This window comes from Bacillus rossius, chromosome 1 (assembly GCF_032445375.1).
Source record: "Bacillus rossius redtenbacheri isolate Brsri chromosome 1, Brsri_v3, whole genome shotgun sequence".
Classification (NCBI taxonomy): domain Eukaryota; kingdom Metazoa; phylum Arthropoda; class Insecta; order Phasmatodea; family Bacillidae; genus Bacillus; species Bacillus rossius.
This window is the reverse complement of record NC_086330.1, coordinates 127,181,803-127,206,956: the sequence shown is the minus strand read 5'-3', so window position 1 is coordinate 127,206,956 and position 25,154 is coordinate 127,181,803. Positions and strand designations below refer to the sequence as shown.

General features: G+C 36.3%; 1 protein-coding gene across 4 annotated transcripts; it reads right to left on the bottom strand.

The window, feature by feature from the left end:
• Positions 1–865: 865 nt before the first annotated feature.
• On the bottom strand, positions 866–24,810 carry LOC134545235 (zinc finger protein 260-like). 4 transcript variants are annotated; one of them, XM_063388571.1, is made up of 10 exons: positions 24,675–24,709; positions 24,374–24,449; positions 19,708–19,887; positions 17,812–18,030; positions 14,016–14,468; positions 12,276–12,458; positions 10,305–10,433; positions 8,663–8,881; positions 3,797–3,978; positions 866–2,022 (listed from the first exon to the last, which is right to left on the bottom strand). In XM_063388571.1, the coding sequence occupies exons 3-10, from the start codon at positions 19,837–19,839 to the stop codon at positions 1,833–1,835; spliced, it is 1,707 nt and encodes a 568-aa protein (XP_063244641.1). In that variant the 5' UTR covers positions 19,840–19,887; positions 24,374–24,449; positions 24,675–24,709; the 3' UTR covers positions 866–1,832. The 4 variants fall into 4 exon arrangements, with proteins under 4 accessions (XP_063244641.1, XP_063244639.1, XP_063244640.1 ...); XM_063388569.1 differs by lacking the exon at positions 24,374–24,449 and having other exon boundaries at positions 24,675–24,810; XM_063388570.1 differs by having other exon boundaries at positions 24,374–24,768.
• Between the last annotated feature and the right edge of the window lie 344 nt (positions 24,811–25,154).

Genomic DNA, 25,154 nt, shown 5'->3' with positions numbered 1-25,154 from the left:
AAACTCGAAATATTGCATGCAACTGCGATTTATATGCTCGTCGATGAGATTTCCTTCTGGCGCCGCATTTGTTCAAATTCAAGGTAACCTCCATACTGGTCTTTGTATTTGAGTCTTGAATTGTAATTTACAATATTTCATGGTGAAACAGTTTTCAGATATCGGTTTAGAAAAAAAAATGAGTTCCGACAGTCATGATGGTGCACATGGGCGTCGCAACCGGGGGGGACACGTCCCCCCTCCCCCCAATAATAAGTCTTCAATTTCGTCCCCTTCAATAATATATTTAGTTTCGTAGTTTCTCCTGATGTTTAAATTAATGATTTTGTGTGGATATAGCACCGGCAGATATGTTAACTGTGTTTATACAAATTTGTTCTCTGAAAATATTTTTCAAGAAAAATAAATTATATTTAGCAACCAACTATAATTAGACTATTTAGGAAAGAAAAATGCCTAAAAACCACCTTTTTGCACTTTCAAACCCCAAATTTTCCCGGGGGAGGACCCCCGGGCCCCCCGCTTTTTTTTTCCAGGGGATGGATATTCTTCAAACAACTAAATCAATTGAAGTCCCCCCCCAAAAAATATATCCTTGCGACGCCCATGATGGTGCATGTGCGCTGCCAGTGACGTCAAAACAAAAATCATCATAGTTGGCGTAGATTTGTTTGGAATTTTTTTGCTAAAACTTCAGATTTTAAGTCAAAGTGTAAAACGTGTGCACGTGAGCTTAAATGCACCTCTGATAGTACTTCAAGCATGAAGAAACATTTAATGCTGCACAAGAAAGAGTATTCTGAAACTTCTGAAAACCAATTGAATTAGATAGGCCAAGTAGGGAATATTTGAAACTTGCTTCATGTTTTGAATTTCATCGTTTAGAGGGTTTATTATTAATTAAGTTAATATAATTATAAACATTTCAATTTCAGTGTAAGAAATAATTGCCAGTAGTTACAGTTAGAAAAAAAAGAACACACATTATTTTTAATTATTCTGTGCTTAATATTCGGAATCGGATTCATATCTCAAATATTGCCAGGGATTCCAATTGGATTCGAACCGAACTGAAAATCAATGATTCGCACATCCCTACTCATTTCTCAAGGTGCTCACCTACATAGTGTCTGTTAGTGAGGCGGGATGATAGTGCAACGCTTGCTGGTGCTTGTAGCGCATATCGCCTTTGAACTAGCACGCAGTCTTCTCGTGCATAGGGCAACTATAACATTATATGGTGTAGAACTGAAGATAAAGGTGTAATGGAAGTCCCTCGAGTGCTTTCATGAATCTGTATTGGATGTTTTATGTCTAAAAATTACTCTGAAAACACTTTTTCATTCTGCTTAGAATATAGTTCAAAAACAAAATGCAGAAACAAAACTACTCGTCCACCATCAGCGGATTCTTAAATGTTTTTTGTAAACTGACACTACTCTGATATCTTGAGCAGTTTTCAAATTGTGTGGTTTCTTCTGGAGCTCTGCATACCGTACGTGTCCGAGTAGGCAGAGCCCTTTGACGGACTGGTTGCAACATCATCCCAGATACGGATAACAACATCGCATAGGACAATGACTACAGGGCTTGCTTCCAAACAAAGAAAATTGTGACCTTTCCAAAACACACACAACACGGCTTGCTGGAGCTTACAGTCGGTTCACACGCACACACTTCTTCGTGAATGCACAGAACGATCAGCAAGCCAAGCCAGTGGGGTTCTACTGTATTTCATGAGGGCCACTGCACTGGTAACTGCTCATCTGTAACCTTAGAGCTGTAACGCTGTCGTTGGAACCCCGGCGAGACGGGGCGTAAGATTGTGTTTTTCACTGGACAAAGCTCAGAAGCTGCAGAGCTAGTGGGTGGTTGTCGGCAATGTCCACGGCATAGACAGGATCTGGGATGATGAATGCCTCGGACTGTGGCAGATCACCGTCCAGTTGCATGTTCGCCACTGCCTCGGACTCGCTGGCCAGTGAGTTCAAATTTTCTTCCTGCGCTTCAGTGTCTTCTTGGCTGAAATAAAACCGTAACTTAAACGTTCAGTACATTTATTTGTTCTAGGGCAGTATCATGTTATTTAATGCATGCAGAATTTTAAGTAAAATATTTAATTTCAATTTAAAAATTAACTATCAATAACATGCATTGCTGTGCATTAAAATTTAACAAGTATTATTCACAAATATTAATAGGGAGTCAATGAAATATAGCCACCACAATTCAAATCTCTGCCACTTTTTCATGTCAATAATTTTTAGTCATATCTGTGACAGTAATAATTACTATTAGCTTAGCCATGCCAGCCTCAATTAGTAATATTTAAATTAATTCTCAACCCACAAATTTAATCAGCAATACAGTGATCTCCAATGGTTAGTTTTAAAATTAACTCAGATAATAATATTAATATACTGAAAATTTACTGGGTTTTATTTTAAGCACTAGATGCTGAGCTCTATATTTCACAAATTGAAGTACCCTAGGTCTATGAAATCGTGACACATGACCAAAATATTTATAATTCATTTGAAGATTAACAAAATTTTCGAGTTTGCAATACAATTGCTAGCTGAAGTACACGGTGTAGCCCAGGCTTCATGCAGAGTTAAAAGGCTTCATCCATAATAATGGGGGTTGGCTTTTTTTATTATTATTTATAGGTAGATAGCAACCTTTAATCTTCTTTAAAAGGTCAAGTGTTCAAAATTTCATTAAGCTGTGTTGTCATCGGTAATGCCTGCTGCTACCAGTCTTTAAAAACAACTCATTAAAATTTATAGAATGAAGAGCTCAATGAATAAAATATTATAAAAGTTCACTTTTTTGAACTGGGGAATAACAACAAACGTGCAATCCTTTAATGAAATCCTTTAATAAAAAGTGAACGCTGGAAATTTAACGAAACCATCCTGGACATGAATGGAATTTACAATTGGACTATTGGACTACATACTTGTCAAAACCAATAAAGACATGAATGACAGTCATTGAGTACCCACACAGCTGGAATATTTAATAATACTTAAAAAATTGATTGGGGCATTACATCTTGTCGATGGGGTCATAAGAAAGGGTTTCTCGTTGGACAGAACACGGATATTGAGGACAGAACTCGGCCACAGCCCACTGTAAGGAGCCATTCCAGCATTGGCCCGCGTTACCTCGAGGAAACACGGGAAATCAAAGTCAGGTTGGCAGCACTAGGATTACCACTCGAGTCCTCTGCGAGACTATTATATCAGGAGAAAGGCAAGGTTTGTAAACTACGCAGAGTGCAAGAAACGCAGGACGCAAAATGTTATGAAATCACATTTTAGAGAATCAATTTATAAACTACACAAGGTGCAATAGCACAACGCAAGTACTGTTCAAATTCTGTCTTGCATTTTGGCTTGAGATTTTGAAGATCATATTTGAAGAGAAGTCATCTGAAAACTTTTTAAGACATATGTTATTTTGTTATTTGCATAGAAGTCTACTATCTTCTTTTTATTATATACATCATGTTTACACTTAACAGAATTTCACACAATTATAAATAATAACTTTTTAAAATAAAATTGTTAACAATTTCTTTTGTTTTCATGATAAATATGAATTATCAAAAGAAGTCCAGGTAAAATGTTTTCTACTGTATTACATTTTTAAGTTATAGGGTTGATGACATCTTGCGAATTGCATACTTTATAAAAAAAAAGTGAATTACTTGCATTGGTTGCAAGTTGCGCTGTTGCATCATTGCATAGTTTATAAACCCAGCTAAGATCCCACTTGGTTTGGTACTTGCCTGTGCTGCTTGGTGTGGCGTCTCAGAGCAAACTTGGTGTTGAACTTCCTAGCACACTGCGTGCAAGGGAACGCTTGGGGGTTCTTGTGGATGGTGAGCTCGTGGGTGCGCTGCACGGCCCTCGTCTTGAAGGCGGCGCCGCAGATCTCGCACAGGAAGGGGCGCGCGTTCGAGTGCACCGCCTGCAGAACAGTCCATGAAGCGCTTTGCACAGAATAACAATGTTACACTTTAAACTACACGCATATCTATAAATTAATAGCTCAAGTACCTGGTGCTGTCCGGGCTTTACACAGAGATAAGAAAATACAATTAGGGGGATTGGGGGTAGTTTTATTAGAAATCTCTCTTATCTTGGCCCAAGGTTTAATTTGCAAAATTTTATCATTCAATTGAAAACGTAATATTTTACTAAAAAAAAAATTAAAGCTACCAATAGCCACAGGAAAAAAAAACATGAAATGAGCAAGAGTTATGTTTTTGGGAAAGATAAATAGGGGTAGTTTTTCAAAATTTCGTGTAGACAGAGACCTTACTCTTGTTTTGAAGGTCCAGGTTGCACAATGTCATCACTCATCAAGCTTGGAGCAGAGCAAAACTGCAGCTTTGTATAAAAAGAAACCAAACCCAAAGACATACTTCATTTATACATATATATAACTAAAACCATTTTTTTTTTTTTGCTATTTATCATTTTAAACACATATCCATTAAGGGCAGCAAATAAATGGAATTTTTTAAGGGTAACCCACTTTTAGCCTTTAAGGTAGTTGTCTCGTTTCTGGTGAGACTGGCCCTGGGTGTTGGCAACAGTGCTGCTACCAAAACTGGTGGTGGGACAGTTCAGCTGCATCTGGCTCCAGTGCATACATTAACAGAAACCACAGCTGCAATTTTATACCGCTTTGATCAACCGAGCGTGCCAGTCAGGATTTTTATCTTGCCTCAATCCCCAACATCCTCCCCTGCAACAGAATGGTGTCCAAGTGTTTGGGCTGAAAGGAAAGCTGGATGCTGAATACAATTTCCATGGTTGTGGTTGTCCAGGCACCCAGTACAACAGTGCACTACTAGCCTCTCATTATAAGTCAAATCCAAGATGAGCTCAGACTACAGCCTAGGAAATAAAAACTCACTGAAATGTGATCTCCTTATCCAAATCAATCTTGTGTCTGTTAATTGCTGTATTTCTGGCAACAAATTGTAGGCAGTAAAAACACTAGAAAGGACCAATATTTCAGATTAATTAAGTCAAGCATTGTAAAATAACATGATTAACAAACATGTTTCTGTTTGCAAAATCTGTTGAAACTCATAGCATTTTTAATTTTGGATTATTTATGTTTTCAGAATTAAAGTTATAATAAATGATGGGTTAAAACCCAGCTTTTACAGTCTTGCATTAAAGATCACTTTTTATTTCATGGCCATATTTTGATATTAAACTTAAAATTTGGGGCTGTCTTATATTTGTTTTAAATGTTAAGTTTTTTTATGGTACCAGAAACATGTGGTTGAACAATTGTAATATTAGGTTTTAAATCTTAAAGAAATAGCTGGTTGTATCAAAAAAACAGACCAGATCCGTCACCAGTTATAATGTGAAGTCCCAAAGTTGAACTGAGGTTTGTGCAGAATGTCAAAAATTACAGTCATCAAAGTTGAATTCTTTACTACAAACAAATCAGTGATTACCAGATTTACATATTAAAAATATACATATGGTGAGTTTCAATTTGAATTTGACCAAAAAACTTCAGCTGCAGGTTTTCACATAAAAATAAGTTGAAAATATATACACGACATATGGTCATCTGAAGTGCTTCCCAAGACTGGTTTACACCTTTGAAGTTGCAGCTGAACCAGTCATTTTTTGAAAATAATAAAGAAACTATTTATGATGAAATGCCACGCGCCTGGGTAATGTCTAATTGAACAAAGCTCTACAAACACTGCAAATATTGATGCTGAAGTAAAATTATTTAATGGAAATAATTAAAAGTAACAACCTTATTTCCTACAAATATTTTTGATGCGGAGGAATAAAGTGGATTTTAAGGACTGATTATTAATCAACATATCACAAGTAATGAAAAAGGTTGCCTTATTGTACTACCCTATACCCCACAGTTTTAACAAAAAACAATTACAGTAGAACCCTATTATAATGTTTTTCAAGGGAGCACAAGAAAAAAACATTATAAGCAGGAAAACGTTATAAGCAGGAAATCTCAAATTAGCACTTAACAATGTTCGAGCTTTGTACCAATGGACTCACCAAGCTATGTAAACAACTTTAATGTTAAAACCAAAGATAGTATACTTGATACATGAATTTTCTGAAACAAGCCAACAATTTTTCAACTTCGTCTTGTTCCCTGGTTAAATTTTGTTTGTCTTTAAAGATACACTGCCACATTTTTAGTAAAATTGTCTCACGATTCATGATGACAACATTAAGAGTGAGAACGTCTACTCCTTCGCCACCTCAAAATGTTTAATTTTGGGATTCCTACGTATGAATGAAAAAAAAAAATATTTGTAAGCAATAGAAAACACTTTTAGTTATGCCCTTGCTCAATGGTTGGCAACTTAAATATCGTAGGACTAAGTACGTGCATCTGAATACCCACTGGAATGGCAAGGAAGAGAAGAGTTGACTAAGGGTGCCAACTGACAAGTAACTATGAACATCGTGTACCTTCAGTATATTGCATAAAATTGTATTTTAACAAACTTCATGTATTGTATGGCAGTGATTGTAAACATAAACATACATAAATGAAACTTTTTATCGAAAGTGTTGGAATAATTTGGTTTTAAAACATTTTTTTTCCCATCTATTGAATGTTAGAAAGCAAACATTATAAACAGGAAATTACACTATTTATGAACGTTATATGCAGGAAATAAATACATTGTCCTTATGGGGGAAATATTGGGACTTTAAAAATATGACATTATAAGCAGGAAATTTATATGCAGAAACATTATAACAGGGTTCTACAGTATAAAATTTACAAAAACAAATAAGTCAATGCCTGGCAGGTGTGCAACACCCACTACACTCAGTCTGAATCACCTGACTAAAATTAGGGTCACTGATTGTTAAGTGATGTACATGCAAATGAAGGTATTTCAAAGAAAACATTGAAATAAAAATCACACAAAAACAACTGTAGATGTAACTTAAAACACATAAATGTGAATGCTGAAAAAACCTAACTTGTCATCAAACCCCACAAGAGAAAACATGTGGTCTCACCTTTATTTGTGAGGAAATATCTTGTCAAAAAACATAACTTGTTAATTAAAGGATGTTTTATTTTAGGTACCATAGTGCACATAATTTAGCACGTAAAGTGTGAAGAATACATTCCACTTTTAGAAGTCACCACACCACACGACTCAGCCACTAGAAATAGGGTGTCCCATTTAATTACGGAACACGAACATGTAGCTGCTTTTATAATTATGCAAGTGCGGGCAGTTTAACGTGCTGCCTGACTTCCATATTTCAAACGCAATCTTCCGATTTAAATGCTCAATTTTGTGAACTGTGGTTTGACAGGTACATTAATCATGTCTTTAAAATCCACATTATTCCTTCGCGTCAGAAAAATTTAAGGCAAATAAGGTGTTTAAACTAAATTATTTCCATCAAATAATTTTACTTCAGCGACAAATTTTGCACCGTTTGTAAAACTTTGTTCAATTAGACATTACCCAAGCGCTTGGCTTTTCATCATAAATAGTTTCTATATTATTTTCAAAAAACAACCAGTTCAGCTGCAACTTCAAAGGCGTATACTAATCATGGGAAGTACTTTAGACCTTATGTCGTATATGATGTCAAGTTATTTTTGTGTGTTGAACTTGGAGAGAAAGTTTGTCTGTCAAATTCAGACTCATTCTGTATTCTAAAAAAATTTGCATACAAGACGGGAATTAAAAGCAAGTTTTAAGCTACTGCTCGCCTTATGTGATGGTACTTTGTCATTGCATGGAGATTTGACACCGGCAGTACTTATGCTGCTGTTTTCCAATATTACATAGGCAGCACTGCCAACTCCCAGGCACACACATCAGTTCACATTTATGCATACAATAAAACATTCATAAAACACACACTATTAAGTTTAAACCAAATAAAACACTACAAAATAATAAACACTCACTCATTTACAGTAACAGGCTGATCCATTAATTGAAAAAATTAAAAATAATAAAGTTATGAAAACAAATGTATTTTGGAAAAGCTTGAATAAATATCAAGAATTATATTCATTTGAAGTAATTTACAAATGGTCTACCTTCTTATTACATGAGCTACATGAGCTAGTAATATTTATAGTGCCAAACTTTGCTAAAAACACAAAATCATGTTTGTGTTACTCTGTTTTCATAAAAAATACATAACTAACATCCTGTAGTCTTGTGATTGGATGTCTAACCAGTAATAATTACAGAAAATTCATAGTACTTGGTATCAGTGGCATAGACAGGATTTGTGTATGGGAGGTGTTAAGAAGCATGGTCCCCCCCGTATTAAAGCGGGTGGTCCGGGGGTCCTCCGCCGGAAAAAAAATTTGGATTTTAAGGTGTAAAATAGTGCTATTTTAGCAGTTTTCGGTTCTTAAATTTAAATATTGTAATGGTAAAAATTTTATTAATTTTAATATGAAATTTGTTGAGTGATGAATAGGAAATTAATTAAATATTTGGTGCTAAGGGGGGAGGGGGGGGGGGTTGAACCCCTAAACCCCCCCCCCCCCCTGGCTACGCCACTGCTTGGTAGCACTGTAAAGGTGCTGAACAGCTGGTCACAATGTATAAGCTGTAAGCCATCTGTGGCGTGGCAGGTACCAGGTGCTGGTTGAGCTGCGTCTGGGAGCGGCACACCCTGTCACACACCACGCACTTGGCGCGCGGGTCGGAGTCAGCGTGGACCACCCTGTGCTGCTTGAGTGCGTCCGCCCTCTTGAACGCCTTCCCGCAGTTGTCGCAGAGGAACGGCCGCCTGTTCTTGTGCACGTTGTTCACGTGTCGGACAAAGTGCTCCTTGCGGCTGGCTCTGTACGGACACTGCAGCCACGCATCCCTCACGTAACAGCAAGTCACGTTTCAGTACAACTGTTGCGATGTTTAAATATTCAGTCCGTGTACTTCAAATTATGCTCATATTCAGGTGAAATGCAAACCATGAAATAAATACCCTAATAAGGTATGCACGTATGCAGTAAAAAATTTACAACAGTACATAACTATGGAATTAGAAAAACCACAATGGTTCTCTCTCTGTTTATACAAAGTTCTTGGTTTAAATCTCGGGAATCGACTTTTAAAGATGTAAATATTGATAGAGCCATAATTATTTCGCGGATAAAATTGTATTGCAAAGTATACTTGAAGCACATAAGTACACCTGTTTAACGATGGTGATTAAACTACAGTGCTCCTGACACACCCTTGACGACCCTAATCCAGTTATAAACAAGAAGAAGTCACCTAACCTTGTGCAACTCGCCAAAGGATGTGACCTTGTCATTGACCAATGAGCACTCAAAGAGGATTAGTTGTGTACAAGCAAGCTGAGTCCAGCTCAGTGTGAAATGAATTAGTGAAATAATCAGGGCTCTATCTATGAAGGTTAAGTTGTCACCCTGCTGCAATTGTGATGGGAAACGTAGGGCAGGGAAACTGGGGTTGGCACGAAAGAGATTGGGATGGAGTGGGGAGGAGAGGAAATGGATGCCAGTCAACGGGAGGAAAAAGAATAACCGTGTGGTGACTCATGATACAGCCAGAAGTAGAAGAGGTTTATGACGTCACCATCAGCGGGTGGGGAGGGACGGGGTCCAATCCAGGGCCTCCGGACTGTCTGCTCTCGGGACGCCTGCCGAACAATTTGGCAGTGCATGTCTAGATGCTGAGTCTCCTGGCCACAAACTGCAGAGGCAGGAATATGTAAGGCCATGTAAGGTTGCTTGCTGCCTCTTGCATGGGATATGTTCTTGAATCTGTACATACCTCAGAAGTGCATGCATAGGTACATACCTCAGAAGTGCATGCATAATGCCTTCAAACAGAATTGAGCTATAGGGAACCAGCTATCAATAAGCTATAATTGTATTTTATACAACTTCAAGTGATAATATCATTTAAGGTTTTTAATTTGCTTATGAAAATTTAAGATATCTAGTTTCACTAAAATCATAATTTATAGTGCTGGTCATATTTTGACTCAGCTTGATGTGCCATTTAAATGTAAATTAGGCATTGCACAAACAAAGCCTTTGTGCTAACTCTGCTGATCAAATAAAATATGTTTCGTCACTGAAACGTGATAAGTAAGCAAAACTTCTTTTTGGTTCTGGTATTAAAAATAACCTTAAAATTCAATCATTTCTCAGATAAATTGTGTTTTGCCATTACCAGAGGAATAAATCATTTTTCCATCCTCCTGTATGATAAAGTTAACATGAACGTGGGTGTGGACGTCAGTTACCTGGTTGCACTGGAATCTGCACTGCCCCACTCCAGTCACGGCCTCGTGAGTTCGAACGTGCCTCTGCATGAGGTGGCGTCTATTCGTAGTGTATTTGCATTCTGCACAACTTAAGGTTTTGCTTGATGACTGCAACACAACAATTAAAATTACCAATCACATGTGAAAGTCCAAAGTAATAATGAAATGGACTATGGAGGTGGAAAATGAATTGGCCAACCCAACCACATCAAACTAGATATCAGTATAAGTTTTTGTAGGTAAATCAGTTCTAAGTGTTGTTTCATTAGTCATTAAATTTTCATGTCACAAAGCCACTATATCACTGGTGCACTCTGGAAGATCTCTAGGTGTGTCCATATATTAAAATTAACATCCTAACTCTATCATACCATTTCATTACGGATATGCCGCTCTTTTTGTCAACACATCATTATGTGCTATTTTAACGACTCTACAGGTTTAGCCGGAACAGTGATTTAATTCATTATGGTGCTTTAGTCGCCCTTTACTGTACTTTGTGTATTTATTTTGTAATTATTGTGCGCCAAAAATTATTTATAGGATTTTAAATGTTACCCAACTTCAATACGTTTGAAAACCACTGCACTAGAAACTAAATTAAAGACACAATAATTCCAACATTTTGCACAAAACGTTGATGTGATATATATTTGTATCAGTAGCATAGCTATCTCAGATTATTACAATTACACTCTACTAGTCTGAAGTAGGAATTAAAAAGTAGCGCAAGAGTGTAATAAAATAAATCATTAAAAAAAGGATTCACTATACTTATATTTCTGAATGAGACTGTCAAAATAGCTTTCCATAATTTTTTTTAGCATCTTACACTATTTAGGGTTATGAATAAGGGTGAAGCTATTAATAAAACCAATTATACATGGGATGTTTTTGGACAGATTATAATCCTGACTCTGAGCTGAATAAAATAAAAAACCCAATTTCTAGATATGTACACTTTTGTCATGTATAATTTTCAATATATGTAGTGGCACTTTACTGAGACCCGAAATTCAAGATCGAATACTACAGTAAAAGGTCTTTAATCTGGTATGTTTAGGAACATGGAAGTGCCGGATTAGTGATTTTTCCAGATTTTTGAACGACAATATAGTTTTAACAAGAATACCAAAGAAAAATTAGTATACAGTACAATGGTTTTTAAAACAAGTGTAATAAGTTGCTCTATGAAAATAAAAAATACAGATAAGCATTGGGCTTCTTAAAAAAAATTTTTACTGTAATGCTAAAAAAAACAGGAAACACTAAGTGAAATGAAAACAGACAGAAATGATCAACTCTTCCACTGTAGAATATGTGTTTCAAATCAACAACTAATATAAGCATGCTCCCCCTCCCCTTTTCAGGAATTAAGCCACCCCTCACTGCGCTTGCAAAAGCATGACTATTTAAAGGGTGTTGATAAATGTAAACATAAAAACTATATTTTATGGAAATATTTCTGTATATATTATAGTTTTCTGCTAATTGCAAGCATATAGCCGAAAATATGGGAATCATACAACAAACAAGCACCCTATCCAGAGATTACTTGTAACAGCTAACTCCATCCGGAAGAAAAATTACACTCAACAAAATTCATAAATGAACATCAGAACTGCATATACTCTTTTTTAAAAGCATTTTGTAGAAAAAATTGCAGTTTACTGATAAGGGTTCAACATATCTGAGCACAAATGACTTATCTAGGATCTTGAGTAATGTTTGGCTATTCAAGCAATCAGTCACCCTTATGTAAATATTCACTTTATAAATGTGTCTTTCAAACAAGCTGCACATATTTTATTTTTAAATGTCTTCAAAAATTTGATCCTAACCTATCCATTGTAATGGAGTATCAGAATTATAAGAATCATTTAGGTTCAAATCACAAATTGCCTGTAGATGAATAAACCCAACACATAACAGTTGTCAATATGTACATACCTGATTTTTGCTATTTTCGTGCTTTACACGTTTGTGCTTTGACAATAACCGTGTCTGATCTGTAAAGTAATGACAGAGATTGCAATAATACTTTATATTACTGTGAGTCATTTTGTGGCGATACAAATACCCTTTTCGTATTGTGGAGAAGTCACACTTATCACAGAAGAACAACTGTGAGGCCTGCAAAAAGAACAAAAAAAAAAGTGCAATGACTGATAAAAGTAAATTTAAAATAGCTAGGAACAAGATTATATGGTTAATTGAGATAAAATCAAAATAACACTGAAATGCATGTAAATATGCCATAAAGCCTTGAAATACACTTAAAATCGTGAAGTTAATCAGCATTTTTAATCAAAACTTAAATCAAATCTCAGAAAAATGTTATCTTTGGCAAATTAAATTAATGAATGTAATTTATTTAGCATGAAGTTTGCACCAAAATTAATGTTTTTGATAAATAAATTAATAAATTGTAAAAAATTATTTTATTTTTATCTGGAAACTTTTAACTTACCAACTCATTGGTATATTTTTAAAACTTACAAATACTTGCAGATTTGCTTTTATTGTTCCGAGTAGTTCAATTTTACACAAACATGTTACAAATTATTATATTGCAAAAGTAAGAGCACAAATTATCAGTCAAAATGACACTTTTTGGTGAAATAAGAATCATAATAATTTACGTGCCATATTTGTTCAATAGTATGCTATTTTTGTGAACATAAAAAATTTATAAAAATTCCAAAACAATAGCACCGAAATTTCTTGTTTTAAAAACAAATAGACCTAAAAATAAAACCATAAAATCTTGGGGTGCATTGCAATGTGTTTAAGCCAACTAGTGTTTCGATATAAGCGACATGCCTTGAAAGTGTTGCATAAACTATCAACGTTGCGTTATCACAGATTGCATGCAACGAATACGCAGTTTGTTTATTTTACAACACAAACTGTTAAAAAATGCAATTTAGCATTTTACAGATTGTAGTAAAAATTATAAAAATCACATAATTTGACAGTAATTTCTGTTATCATATTTTAGTCACAAAAGTTTTAGAAAAAAAATTAAATATCAGTTCAGTATTCCTTGCCGGTTGTCAGCAATACTTCGTCGCAATAAAGTGAAACCATTAAACAATGCATAGTGACAGGGACAAACACTTGTGAAACACACTTAAAGTATTATGCTATGGCATTTTAATTAGCACAGAGTGGGTACCCAAGTGGTTTGGAGCTAGAGCTCTTCAAATCCTGGGCATCAGGTTGCCACGATGCCAGCTTGAAACAAGCTATCAAGATATAATTATAAAGTGGATTTGAAAACATCAGCAAATTTTGTTGTACAGAAATGACCGGAGCCAAGAAACTGGCATGGTATTCAAACTAATATGAGTGTATGTATTATCTGTAGTGCATAGAAGAACATGAGCTCATATAATAATAAAGTACTTTGAATAGATCAGTGGTCAGTATTCCCCATGTGGGACCCACCCACCGTGAATGTAGCACCCATGTGCCCAAATGAAACAGAAGTATGCAGTTTTTTTTATCACTGCTCCTAGATTTTATGACTGGCTTCCAAACGTTCAGAAATTAAGTTGAAGCTTGTTCGAAGCTTACTATAATCTTGGAGGTCTTGTGTACCTAAGCATCCACTATTATTTCATCTAAACATATTCATCAATTCTAAATCACAACACAAGTTTAATTTCCAACACAAGTGTTACTCACCTGCTTATGAAGTTCTTCATGGTGCTGAAAATGGCTTTCACGTTTCGTTTTGAATGAACAAAGTGGGCAGAAAAACTTGTACGGGGCTAACTCTTCATAGTTTTTCTTTATCATCTTGCGATTTGCCAACTTGGCTGCAGACGGGTCAGGGACAGATATCCTCTCCTTCTCTGGATGCACAATATCATTACCAGAATCTACTTTATCGGCCTTGCTACAGTTCACAGCATCTTCTTGAAGCACTTCTGAGAATTTTTCCACTTTACAAGGGCAATTTTCTTTTGCATGCAAGTATTTTTTCTCAACAGACAAGTCCAACGGGATCGCAATGTTGTCCAACACGGAAACAACTTCACTGCACTTGTTAGCAGGCTGTGTCAAGGTAATATTCACGTATACTTCTTTTTCTGGTGGCTTGTCCATCTCGTCAAGTCTCAAACTAGCACATTTTGTCTAGAAACATTCAAAAAACATAATCAAAAATGTATGGCAAAAGCAGGTAAAGGTAAGCTCACCGGACAAAAAATGAGTCACCCTAGTAAGCACGCTCAGATGGATCGTTGAGCCAGTACAGATGGTGCAGTGAACGAGTCCCATGCTCAACCACACACGCACTGCCTCTACATGAGCATAATATCAGTGAGACATTGATGTTTTAAGCAGTGTACGTCAACATGAGTAGATGTAAGGATGCGACAATGTGGCAAATAGGGCAATCATGTTTGGCCGTGCCCATGGCCATATAGTGCATGAAGTTGCTGGATTTATTGTTGTTTCTCAGCCGACTGTTCATTGTGTCTACAATCAGTGGTATACTACAAGTGGCCACGAAACACGATGTCAAAATTTTGATCCGAAAATGATCCTAACTGTTAGGGACCTGAGACGCGTTTCAGGGCTAGTGAATCAAAATTGTTTCCAAACCTGACAGGAATTGCTGCAGTCAGTGAATGAAGGTCCATCCCAACCTGTTAGTGAGAGAACATTGTGACTGGAACTGCATGCAAATAACATTTGGAGTCGGTCACCTTGCAAAAGGCCATTTCTCACACAGGCACATAAAGCTGTGCGTCTTCAATGGGCTATAAATCATTGAACAAGGACAGTAGCTGAATGGCAGAACCTAATGTGGTCTGACAAGTCATATTTTTGCCTGCACTAATCCAATGACGCATGCAGTCGAGTGCACTGAAGACCAAATGAAGCATTTCATTCTTGATGTGAGTAATTGTCAGGTTAAAGCCAGAGGTGGGTCTGTGATGTTATGGGGGTGTTTTTCATATCATGGATTGGGCCCGCTCACTGTGTTAACCACTAACATGAATTAGCATGTTTATTTAAACATTCTGGATGATCAGGTGTTGTCTTTCAGTCAGCATCTACAAGATGAGTATAACTGATTTTTCAAGATGACAACAGTAAAGTTCATCGGGCTGAACGTATATGTAACTGGGTTTATAAATACTCACCCACCCTATTACATCTCGATTGGCCTGCAAAATCCACCTGACTTGTACCCCATTGTAAATCTGTGGGACATGGAACAGCATCAACACCGACATCAGCAGCCCCTTAATTTGGTGGAATTGCGCGATCAAATCCTCAGCGAGTGACTTAACTGGGATGCAGCGTACTTGCACAACCTTGTAAACTCCCTTCCTAACCAAATTCTGGCGGTTATCAAGTCCAGAGGTATTAAATGATGCTTGTAATGATTTCTCTATGGGTGACTAATTGTATGTCTGGTGAGCTTACTTGAATCTCAAAGTGTAGAGTACAGAAAAACAGCGATGAGTAAAAAAAACATAATACTAAGAATAAAATAAATAATTAAAATTAGCATGAGACCCGACAACTAGACACAATGACTGGACAGCACATTTACCTTACGAAGAGAATAAATATTTTTACACGATTGTCTGAGCAAATTATCTCAAAAGGACAAATACTTATTTTTTTCAATGCTGCTTTAAGTCAGTTATTTATTAACTGTTTTACAATGTTCAACTTACAATGGCTTTACTAACTTTTAATTACTTTGAAGGTTTAATCATAAATATGAATGAATCAAACAGAACTCAATAATCTGTCGCATTCACCAGTTACCTGTCCTGACTAGAATGCTTAAACATTATAAAAATTATCTTGTAAAGGTAGATTAGTTTGAAAATCATGTATGCACTATTAAATCTTGAAACTTAATAGTTTTTTGCTATGATTCTTACTTTAATATTCAGGATACTAGAGGCCAGGCAGCCAGGCAGCCAGTCGCCCAGAGCGCTGGCCGGCAGGGGGTCCAGGGAGGCCCCACCTCCGGGACAGGTAGCGCGCGTCCCTCTGTAGTAATCTAATTAGGAGCAGCGCCTCTCTGTCTCGCAACGATTCAGCATGTTCTCAGAGTCCCATATGTGTCAAGTGGCATAACTAGGATGCCATTGTTCTCACAGCTTTGAGTATTAAGTTAACTTGTAGGGGCGACACTTCGGAGGGGTATAAGACCTTTCCAGAGCAGGCCTTCCCAGGTATACAAGACAATGCCGACCTCAGGCGAGAGAGTGACAGAGGCAGTGTGTAGAGAGAGAGCCACTATCGAGCCAAGCTCCAGTGGGGAGAGTGAATAGTGTTTAAGGAGGACGCAGTGATAGGAAGACACTAAGCCGAGGCAATGAGGCAGGCCAGTCGGACTGGCACGCCAGCCAGCGGGGGACCCAGGGAAGGTTCCACCTCCCAGACAGGTAGCGCCCATCCCAAGTAGTAGCACCTCCCTGTCTCTCAAGGGTTCAGCATGTTCCGAGAGCCCCGGGTACGCCAATGTCCTCGGAGATTTTAGTGTTAAGTCAACCTTGATGATGCGACATTTGGCGAGCGATAACCAGGTGATGAGCAGGCTCCTTGAGTGAAGGTTGGTGCATCGGAACTGTGTCACGGCGTGGGAGAGTCAGTAGTGCCAAGAGGTGCGTTGGAACTGACGTGCATAGAAAGAGACGAACAGTGAAGAGCGTCACTGTTGAGCCGAGCTCCAGTGGGTAGAATGAATAGTGGACTTATTAATAAAGTGATTATATGAGGTCAGACAACTAAAATGTTATAACTTAATCAATACTGTAAATATTAATGAATAAAACTGTAGTTATTTAACTGGGCTATCCTTTTGAACAAGTTTTTCCCACACATAACAGTACATTATTAATAACATTTGGGTGTCTCTTGAACGGGCAGAGGAAATAGAACACACTGAGGCAAAATCCATCTTTCTCACCTGCAAAAAGTCCAGGTTTGACCTTGCTGGGAAGCAAACCCAGATCGCCTGGTTTGGATGCTTGTAATCTGACCACTCAACTGCTGTGGCTTTGTTTGTCTTCATGTGAAATAGCCTAAGTGTAATCATCTGGTTTTTAACAGACTATTTCAGAGAGTTGACTGGGAATGATTATTATCAATGGCTCTACCATGTGAAAAATGTGCTGTGCAATTCAAAATGTATGAGATCTCCACTCCGACCTTTTCTTCTGTGCTGCCACGGTACTCTACAAGGTAAGTAATAAAGCACGCGTGTGCCAAAGCAGACCATGTGAGACTAAGATGATAGTCAAACAACTGTTGGCAGCAGTGGCAGTAAACTGTAACATGTGTGCTACCATGTTAGGTCCGCAATGGTGCTCCACTGCATTTATATCAGTTCATCAGAATTGTAAAAGAGTACATAAATATGGCTAAAATGCACATGTACTTAAATACTTGTATGAAAAAATAACCATTATAAAGTTTCCCAGAGAAATGAAAAATTTGCAATTACCTTAGACATATATCTGATTTTTCTCTTCTTAGGATGAGTGCGAAGCTGTCTATTCAAATACTTGCACCTGTAGTAGCGCAACAAGGCAGTTGGTGTTGTCTTAGGGGATGGATACAACTGGATGCACTGCTTATTTTCTGATGGCACAGGATCGGGATTCTCCTCGGTGTTATGCGGTGTTTTCTTCTTCAAGGTGGAGAGGTAATTCGCCAATACCACCTTCACATTAAAGTAAAAATGGCTCAATATTTTTCGTGATACTTGCCTACTGAATTAATTACCACTAGTGCATCAGTAATACTACAAATATTTTAAAAAGCAATATTACAGAAATATTCTCCTGGGCTCAAATTTAATTAATTTAACAAAAAAAGCTTATTTGAAGCACACTGAAAAAATGAAAGACACAATTTCAAACACAATAAAATTTTTCACTTCGCATAACAATATGTAAAAAAAATTCTCAATTTTGAATGAAACAGTGTGTCTGAAGGAAACATTTATGACAAAATGGTATACCAATTTAAAAAAAAAATCATCAGCATTGTCTTTAAAATGTATATTACCATCTAGGGTGAATTTTTGTCAGTCTGTCAAGATGAATTAACTTGGGCTTAAAAATTTTGGCATTGACTATAAAATTATAAGGTGGTAATCAAAATGTAAAAATTTTGCAAATAAAATTCATTCTTACTTCAATAACTGCCTACACAAGCTTACCAAAGATATCTTTCATTTTCTTACAAGCTAACAAGCCCAGTGCTGCAGCATCAACATGAACTCGATTAAATACGAGCATGAGTAGATATAGTAATGTGCGCAACGTCCTTACACAAGTTTGGAAACATAGTTTTACATTGGACACTCATGCACAAAGGCTAGTAAGGAGGGGAAGGGAACTAACAACTGAATTAACAACCCTCTTCAAATGAGAATTACCAGGGTTGCTACAGAACTGGAAAACCTGGAAAAGTCAGGCAATTTGAAAATTATCAGAGAAAACTTGAAATTATCCAAAAAATACAATTACTTCAATTCACAAATTTTAATATGAAATGGTTTGTCAGTTGAATTTTCTAACTGAAAAAAAAAAACATTACATTTTTTAAGTTTATAAGTGTCAGTTAAATTATTTTTAAAATGAGGAATTAATTTTGACTTGATAAAAGTCTTGTCACAGAAGGTTGAACAATTATTAAAACCATTTTGGCTTGAAAACAGTTGACGTTTTTGAATTTGGATAAGCACTTTTGGTTGATAACAATTATGCAATTCAAAAAAAGACTAGAAAATCTTTGTGTTTTGTCATACTGGAAAAGTCAGGGAAATTTGATCCAGACTTTAATAGCAGCCACTGTGATAAAGGGCCACCTACTTGAAACTCATACTTCTGCAACAGAACACACTACAAATGGCCTTGTCAAACGGCAAAATTGGTTCACAGAAGCAACGGTTCACTGATAAATGAAGTAATTCATGCTAGCACTCGCAGAGATTTAACTGTTCATGATATTGTAAAATCAGGGCAGAGCAATTGAAAAAAGAGTGCGAGGCAACCACGCACATTAGAAGGGAAAGCTCATACTTCTATAATACATTTGAAAAATAATTCACTTGATGATAAAACTAAACAATAAAGTACACACTACAGGTTCACCCTACAGGTCCACACTAAAGGTTCACAACACAGGTTCACACTAAAGGTTCACAATACAGGTTCACAATTGTAACAAACATGGTGATGAAACACCTGCAAAGAGTCTTGATTCATTATTCCCCTCCCTACCGGTCAGCGAGTCCCCAATCCTGAGCATTGCACTTTGGCTTACACTCTGATGAGTCATCTCCGCGACAATCAGCTGTAATGAAGTTTAACTTCAAAATGCTGCAACCAACCTGAGCTTCCACGATGTGCTCCCAGGCTCCGAAAAGCACGGTACAACCATTCTTATCCCACTTGATGTCCACGTGAGCCAAGCCGGCCAGGTCCTGCAACAGCAGCTTCCTGCTCTTGCCATCACTCGGCATGGCTTCCACGTACTCGCTTGCCACCACCACGCTCGCCCAGTCAAACACCTGCCACACAGGAGCACGTATCATGCAATACAGGGCAGAAGGAAGCAATGCACCACGAGAGGTACGGAACACAGCACAAGTGTGTTGTGTGACCGATTAGGGGTACCATCAAGCTGGCTATCTACCTTTTGATTTGTTTACCCAGCACTCCTAGCTGTTATGTAGCCCTTGTCACCGTGGGAAACGGATACGCCGTTTCATCGCAACCGGAAAGGCAGTTAGCCTGCTATGATGAGATGCTGAAGCAACCCATCCCAACATCACCACCACCTCATCCCCCCAGCCCACTCGGCTAGCCAGACAGCTGACTGTGTCAGCTATGGACAGTAGATCAACAAGTACTCCGATGACATGGGCCCATCCACTATAAATCATTACAAAGGTTTTACTCCAAAGTTACTTTAATTAGTAAAAATCGGTGAATTCACACCAAATATTAATGTCCTCAAATGTTAATGAGCAACTTCAAAGAATATTCTTTGATAAATATTAATTTTTGATACTTTCATAATTACATTACCGGGGTATTTCATATCAAATCAAACAATAAAATTATTATTTACACCTTGAGGTTTTCAAACTGTATCATAAGTGGTGATTGTGTTCTACTCATCAGTATGACCATAGAAAGTTTAAATTTAAGAAACGATAGTTTGTAGGAACATTTTGAAATATTTAAAAGCACGTAGCTGTAAAACCATTTTGTCCTAGAAAGCTTAAATTTATACCATTCTTTTTAGAATTACGAGGGCTTTAATTTGACATATAACTTGAGTGTATCACATCACTTTATATTTTTTCCAAAGAACTAAAAAAAAAGTTTCTTTTTTTAAAAAAATTTGAATTTTTAATTTTGATGAAAATAATATATTTTATACCAAACCTCTTTAGTAAGTTGTGTACACAGTTTCATGATGGTACTCCAATGGTATCATATTGAAATGATTTTTTTATGGAAATTAATTAGAGTGAAAATTCTGCTAAATCATGACGTGTTTACATCATAATAAACCTTATCTAACTTTTTTATTTAAACTTGTCTTAATAACTGATACTCCATTTAACCATAAAAATTAGCTAACGTAAGAAAAGCTAAGGTCTAAAAAGGGTGATAGTTTCTTTGGTAAATATAACAACTGGACCTAACAGAAGTTACTCAAGCAATGACATGTTTCTTTCCTGTCTGAAGTTCTGAAAGTGATACAAATATTCATGATGAACCATTGGCTGAAAATGTAAATACAAAACCAGGCTGTAGCAAAGATGAAAATGAGTATATGTATATAGAATCAGGTATAAAATTTTTAAATGCCTCATTGACATTAATAGGAGATTTGCCTGTTGTTAAATAAAATGTAAATAAAAAAGAAATACTGCAAAGAAAAACTTGACAAAATTAAATTAAGATTTAATGAAACTTTTTTTCCAAGCTGGCAACATAGACCAATACAACAAGAATCCCCCAGACAACTCGCAGACAGAAATCCTTATTCAGCTAAAAGAAAGAAAGAGTGCAAACCTCAGCTTTTAAAAATTTTACCAACCTTGTGCAAGAATGGAACGTGAATTTGGTATTAGTAACTATATGGCAAGGAACACAAAAAAAAAATGTTGAAAAAAAAAAAAGAGTGCTATTAACACCTGATCCAAAACCTGGGAAAACTGTACCTCGCAAAACAGGTGTGTTGGTAACGTAATTTTATAATGACGAAGAAGTAAGTAGGTAAATGCATGGAAAAAAATATTATGTCTCCATGGGTAAGGACACTGAAAATAAGCCAATCCATGTTCAAAACAGGTTGATTTTGAGAAATTTGGATCAAATTTACAAATTTTCAAATCAAATTCTGTTATTTAAAAACTGGATTTTCACAGTTTGCAGAACTGAGGCTCAAGAACTGCATAATTGCAAGTGCCAGTGGCACTCATTCTGTCTGTGTTTGCATTGCATACCGAATATAAAACTCATGTTTTCAGGAGGTAAGTTAAATAAATTGACACTTCTGGCTTTGAAAGTACTCTATCAAGTTACAAGGAATGTATGGCTAAAGTTATGTGCAATCTACCATTACAGGCATGCTTCCTACATGAATGTGACTACTGTCACGATATTGAGGGATTTAAAGAAGCTTTAACCGGGTTTTCCAGGATGAAATGATTGACAACATCACTTACAAACAATGGATTACTATTGACTAAAGCAATTTCAAAACATTTACCAAACCATTTGATGAGTTTGTTCAAGAATTTGGCAGTCAATTGAGTAACCTTACACAACATGACTTTTTTTGCTACCAAAAAAATTTCAAGGAAAGCAATCAAGAAACAGGAAAACAAGAGCTAGTTCACCAGAGTTATGTATTTATATCACACTGCCTAACACACATTAATCCTTTTCTGAGAAATTATTTGCCAAATATGAAAAAGCTGTACCAGTTTTCAGATGGTTCAAGTTCACAGTACAAAAACCATAAGAATTTTCTGAACCTTTGCTATCACAAAGAGGACTTTGATGGACTTGCTGAATGGAATTTTTAAGCTACATCACATGGGAAGGAAATATGTGATGGAGTTGGGGTTACGTTAAAAGGCTTGCTGTCAAAACTAGCCTCCAAAATCCATTAAAAAACCAAATTCTAACACCTTTTCAGCTTTTTCAGTGCGGTGTAAAAATTTTTCCATCCATTACATTTTTTTATGAAACCAATGAAGAGTATATAAATAAAGAAAAAATTCTAAAACAAAGGTTTAAAAAAGCTGTGACAGTCCTAGGACCCAGAAAATCCATTCCTTCATACCTCTACATCTAAATCGGGTCAAAACCAAAATTTACTCATTTTCTGATGATTCAGAAACACATAAGGTACAGATCATCTCTGGTGATGAAGACATTCCATTTGAAGAAATTGTGGGTGTTCTCGTTTGTGCTTACGTTATAGAGAGGTGGTTGGCGCATGCTGAATCAAAATATGAAGTTGAAATAGAAGTTTGTGTTTCCTTTCTTCACCCAAAAGGACCATAGCCATCATTTACATATCCTAGGAGAGCAGATACCTTAGCATTGCCAATAAACTATATTTTGTGCAAATTACAGCCAACCTCAGCAACAGGTAGAACCTACCAAGCTCCAGTGGATGAGATGGCTGAAGCAGCACAAGTTTTGGCAAAGAAGAGAACTCACCTTTACTAATTTGAAGTGCTAAAAGAAGAAGAAAACCATTGCTAAAAGAAGAAGAAACCATTCCTTGAGTGCAAAGTAAGTTGAATTTTTTGTTTGAATAAAATGGGTAAAATGAAATTTAAATTAAATCGAGCTTTGTTTAAATGATTAACATTTCTTATGCTAACAAGTTACATATTAACGTAATTTCCATACGCATTAATTTACATCAAAAATCATTTCAATATAATACCATTGGAATACCTTCATGAAACTTTGTACACAACTTACTAAAGAGGTTTGGTATAAAATATATATATTTTTCATCAAAATTAAAAATAATTTTTTTATAAGAACATTTTTTTGATTTTTTTTGGAAAATAAATATAGTGATGTGATACACTCAATATATATATCAAATTAAAACTCTTATCATTCTAAAGAGAAGGGTACAAATTTCAGATTTTTAGGACAAACAGAATTAGAGTTACGTGCTTTTAAATATACCAAAACGTTCCTACAAACTTGAGTTTTTTTGATTTTTCAAAACGTAATAACTTAAAAACCAAAGACGATAAAAAAATGCAACCGTTATTTTTTATCATTTTAAAAAATCATAAAGATCTGAAGACATGTTACGACCATTGGTAACTATGTCACTGTGCATGGCCCCGATGTCTTTAGTTTCCTCTGCTGCCATTCTGGCCTTGAATGTGTTGTCCAAAGCAAACAGCCTATGGTGCCCAAGTATTTTTAAAACACTATAGACAAATAAAATTTAAACATCTTTACACCTTTACATAAAAGTGAGTAAATTATAATTTAAATGAATTGTCAAAAGTTTCACATTTATCACTTTACGCAAAATTATGAGAATCAAGCACGGGACAAGAGAACGGATGGAAAATTGGACTTTTGGATATTTTGAGTAATTTCTTAAATGTGTTCTACTTTTACAATCAGTTTTATTAATCTTTGTGAATTTTCATACTTTAAAAATTTTTTTGGCATATGGACAATAATGTTAAGAAGCTATACAGTGCAGATTACGTGACTCCAGTTAATTACAATAGGACAAATGTTTTTGTTGCTTATTGTCACAACTTTCAATTGCAGATGCATTATCATTCAAAATAATATATTAGGGTTTACAATACCGTTCGCTGGCATGGAATGAATGAAAGCTTAACATTTTTTTTTTTTTTATGAGGAGGTGGCCTACGCCTCGAAACCTGGGGCCATAGTTCAATTTTCGTTGTATGCAATATCTATATCATTCCATTAGCAATCAAATATCCGTACGTATATTTTACACCCATGACTTACCCGGGACTCGAATCCAGAGCCCCTCGCACATTAAGCCGGTGTGCATCCGTCTACACTGTGGTGGTCGGCTTGAAAGCTTAATGTTTGGTCCACATCAGGGAGTAAAGAGATGAGTAACCCAGACATCGATGAATGAATAGATGTGGGAATCAGAAGCATTCATAAAAACAAATACGAAAGTTACAGGTTTGACCCCATCGGGATGATCTTGGTAAGGCAAGTTGTTCCGCCCTCTTAACTATAGATTAAATTATTAAGCATGATTTGTCAAATGTTACGAAAACAATATTCGCGTTAGTACCTTTAGGAGGGATGTCTCCATTTGGTATAAATAGACACTACAACTCTGTAGGATATCAAAGCACTCAAAATTCAAAATCTTTTTTCTTACTGTTCTACTTGCTATTTTCCAAAATAAACAAACAGACGAAGTATATCGATATATTAATCGATATCTGTTTCGATACTTAAGCGTCCCAATCAGAATCGATACTAGCCTTTCCAGGGTAGATTGCGTAATTAAGTTGAGAAGTTACAATTTACTTTTTTTTAAGGCATGGATGGAACCTAAAATATCACCCGGTTCACTCGTTGAAGCAGGTTGGGAGCAATGGAGCCACACTATAGGTCAAGCATTGAAGATGTCCCGGCCTGACGATAGCGTAACCCTGAGGTAATATTTCAACACACTGCTCTCCCAGCACCGAGATGGGCACTGAATTATTAATACAAAAATTACAAGGTATGCTATGCACACAGATCACGTATAAAGTTATGGCCA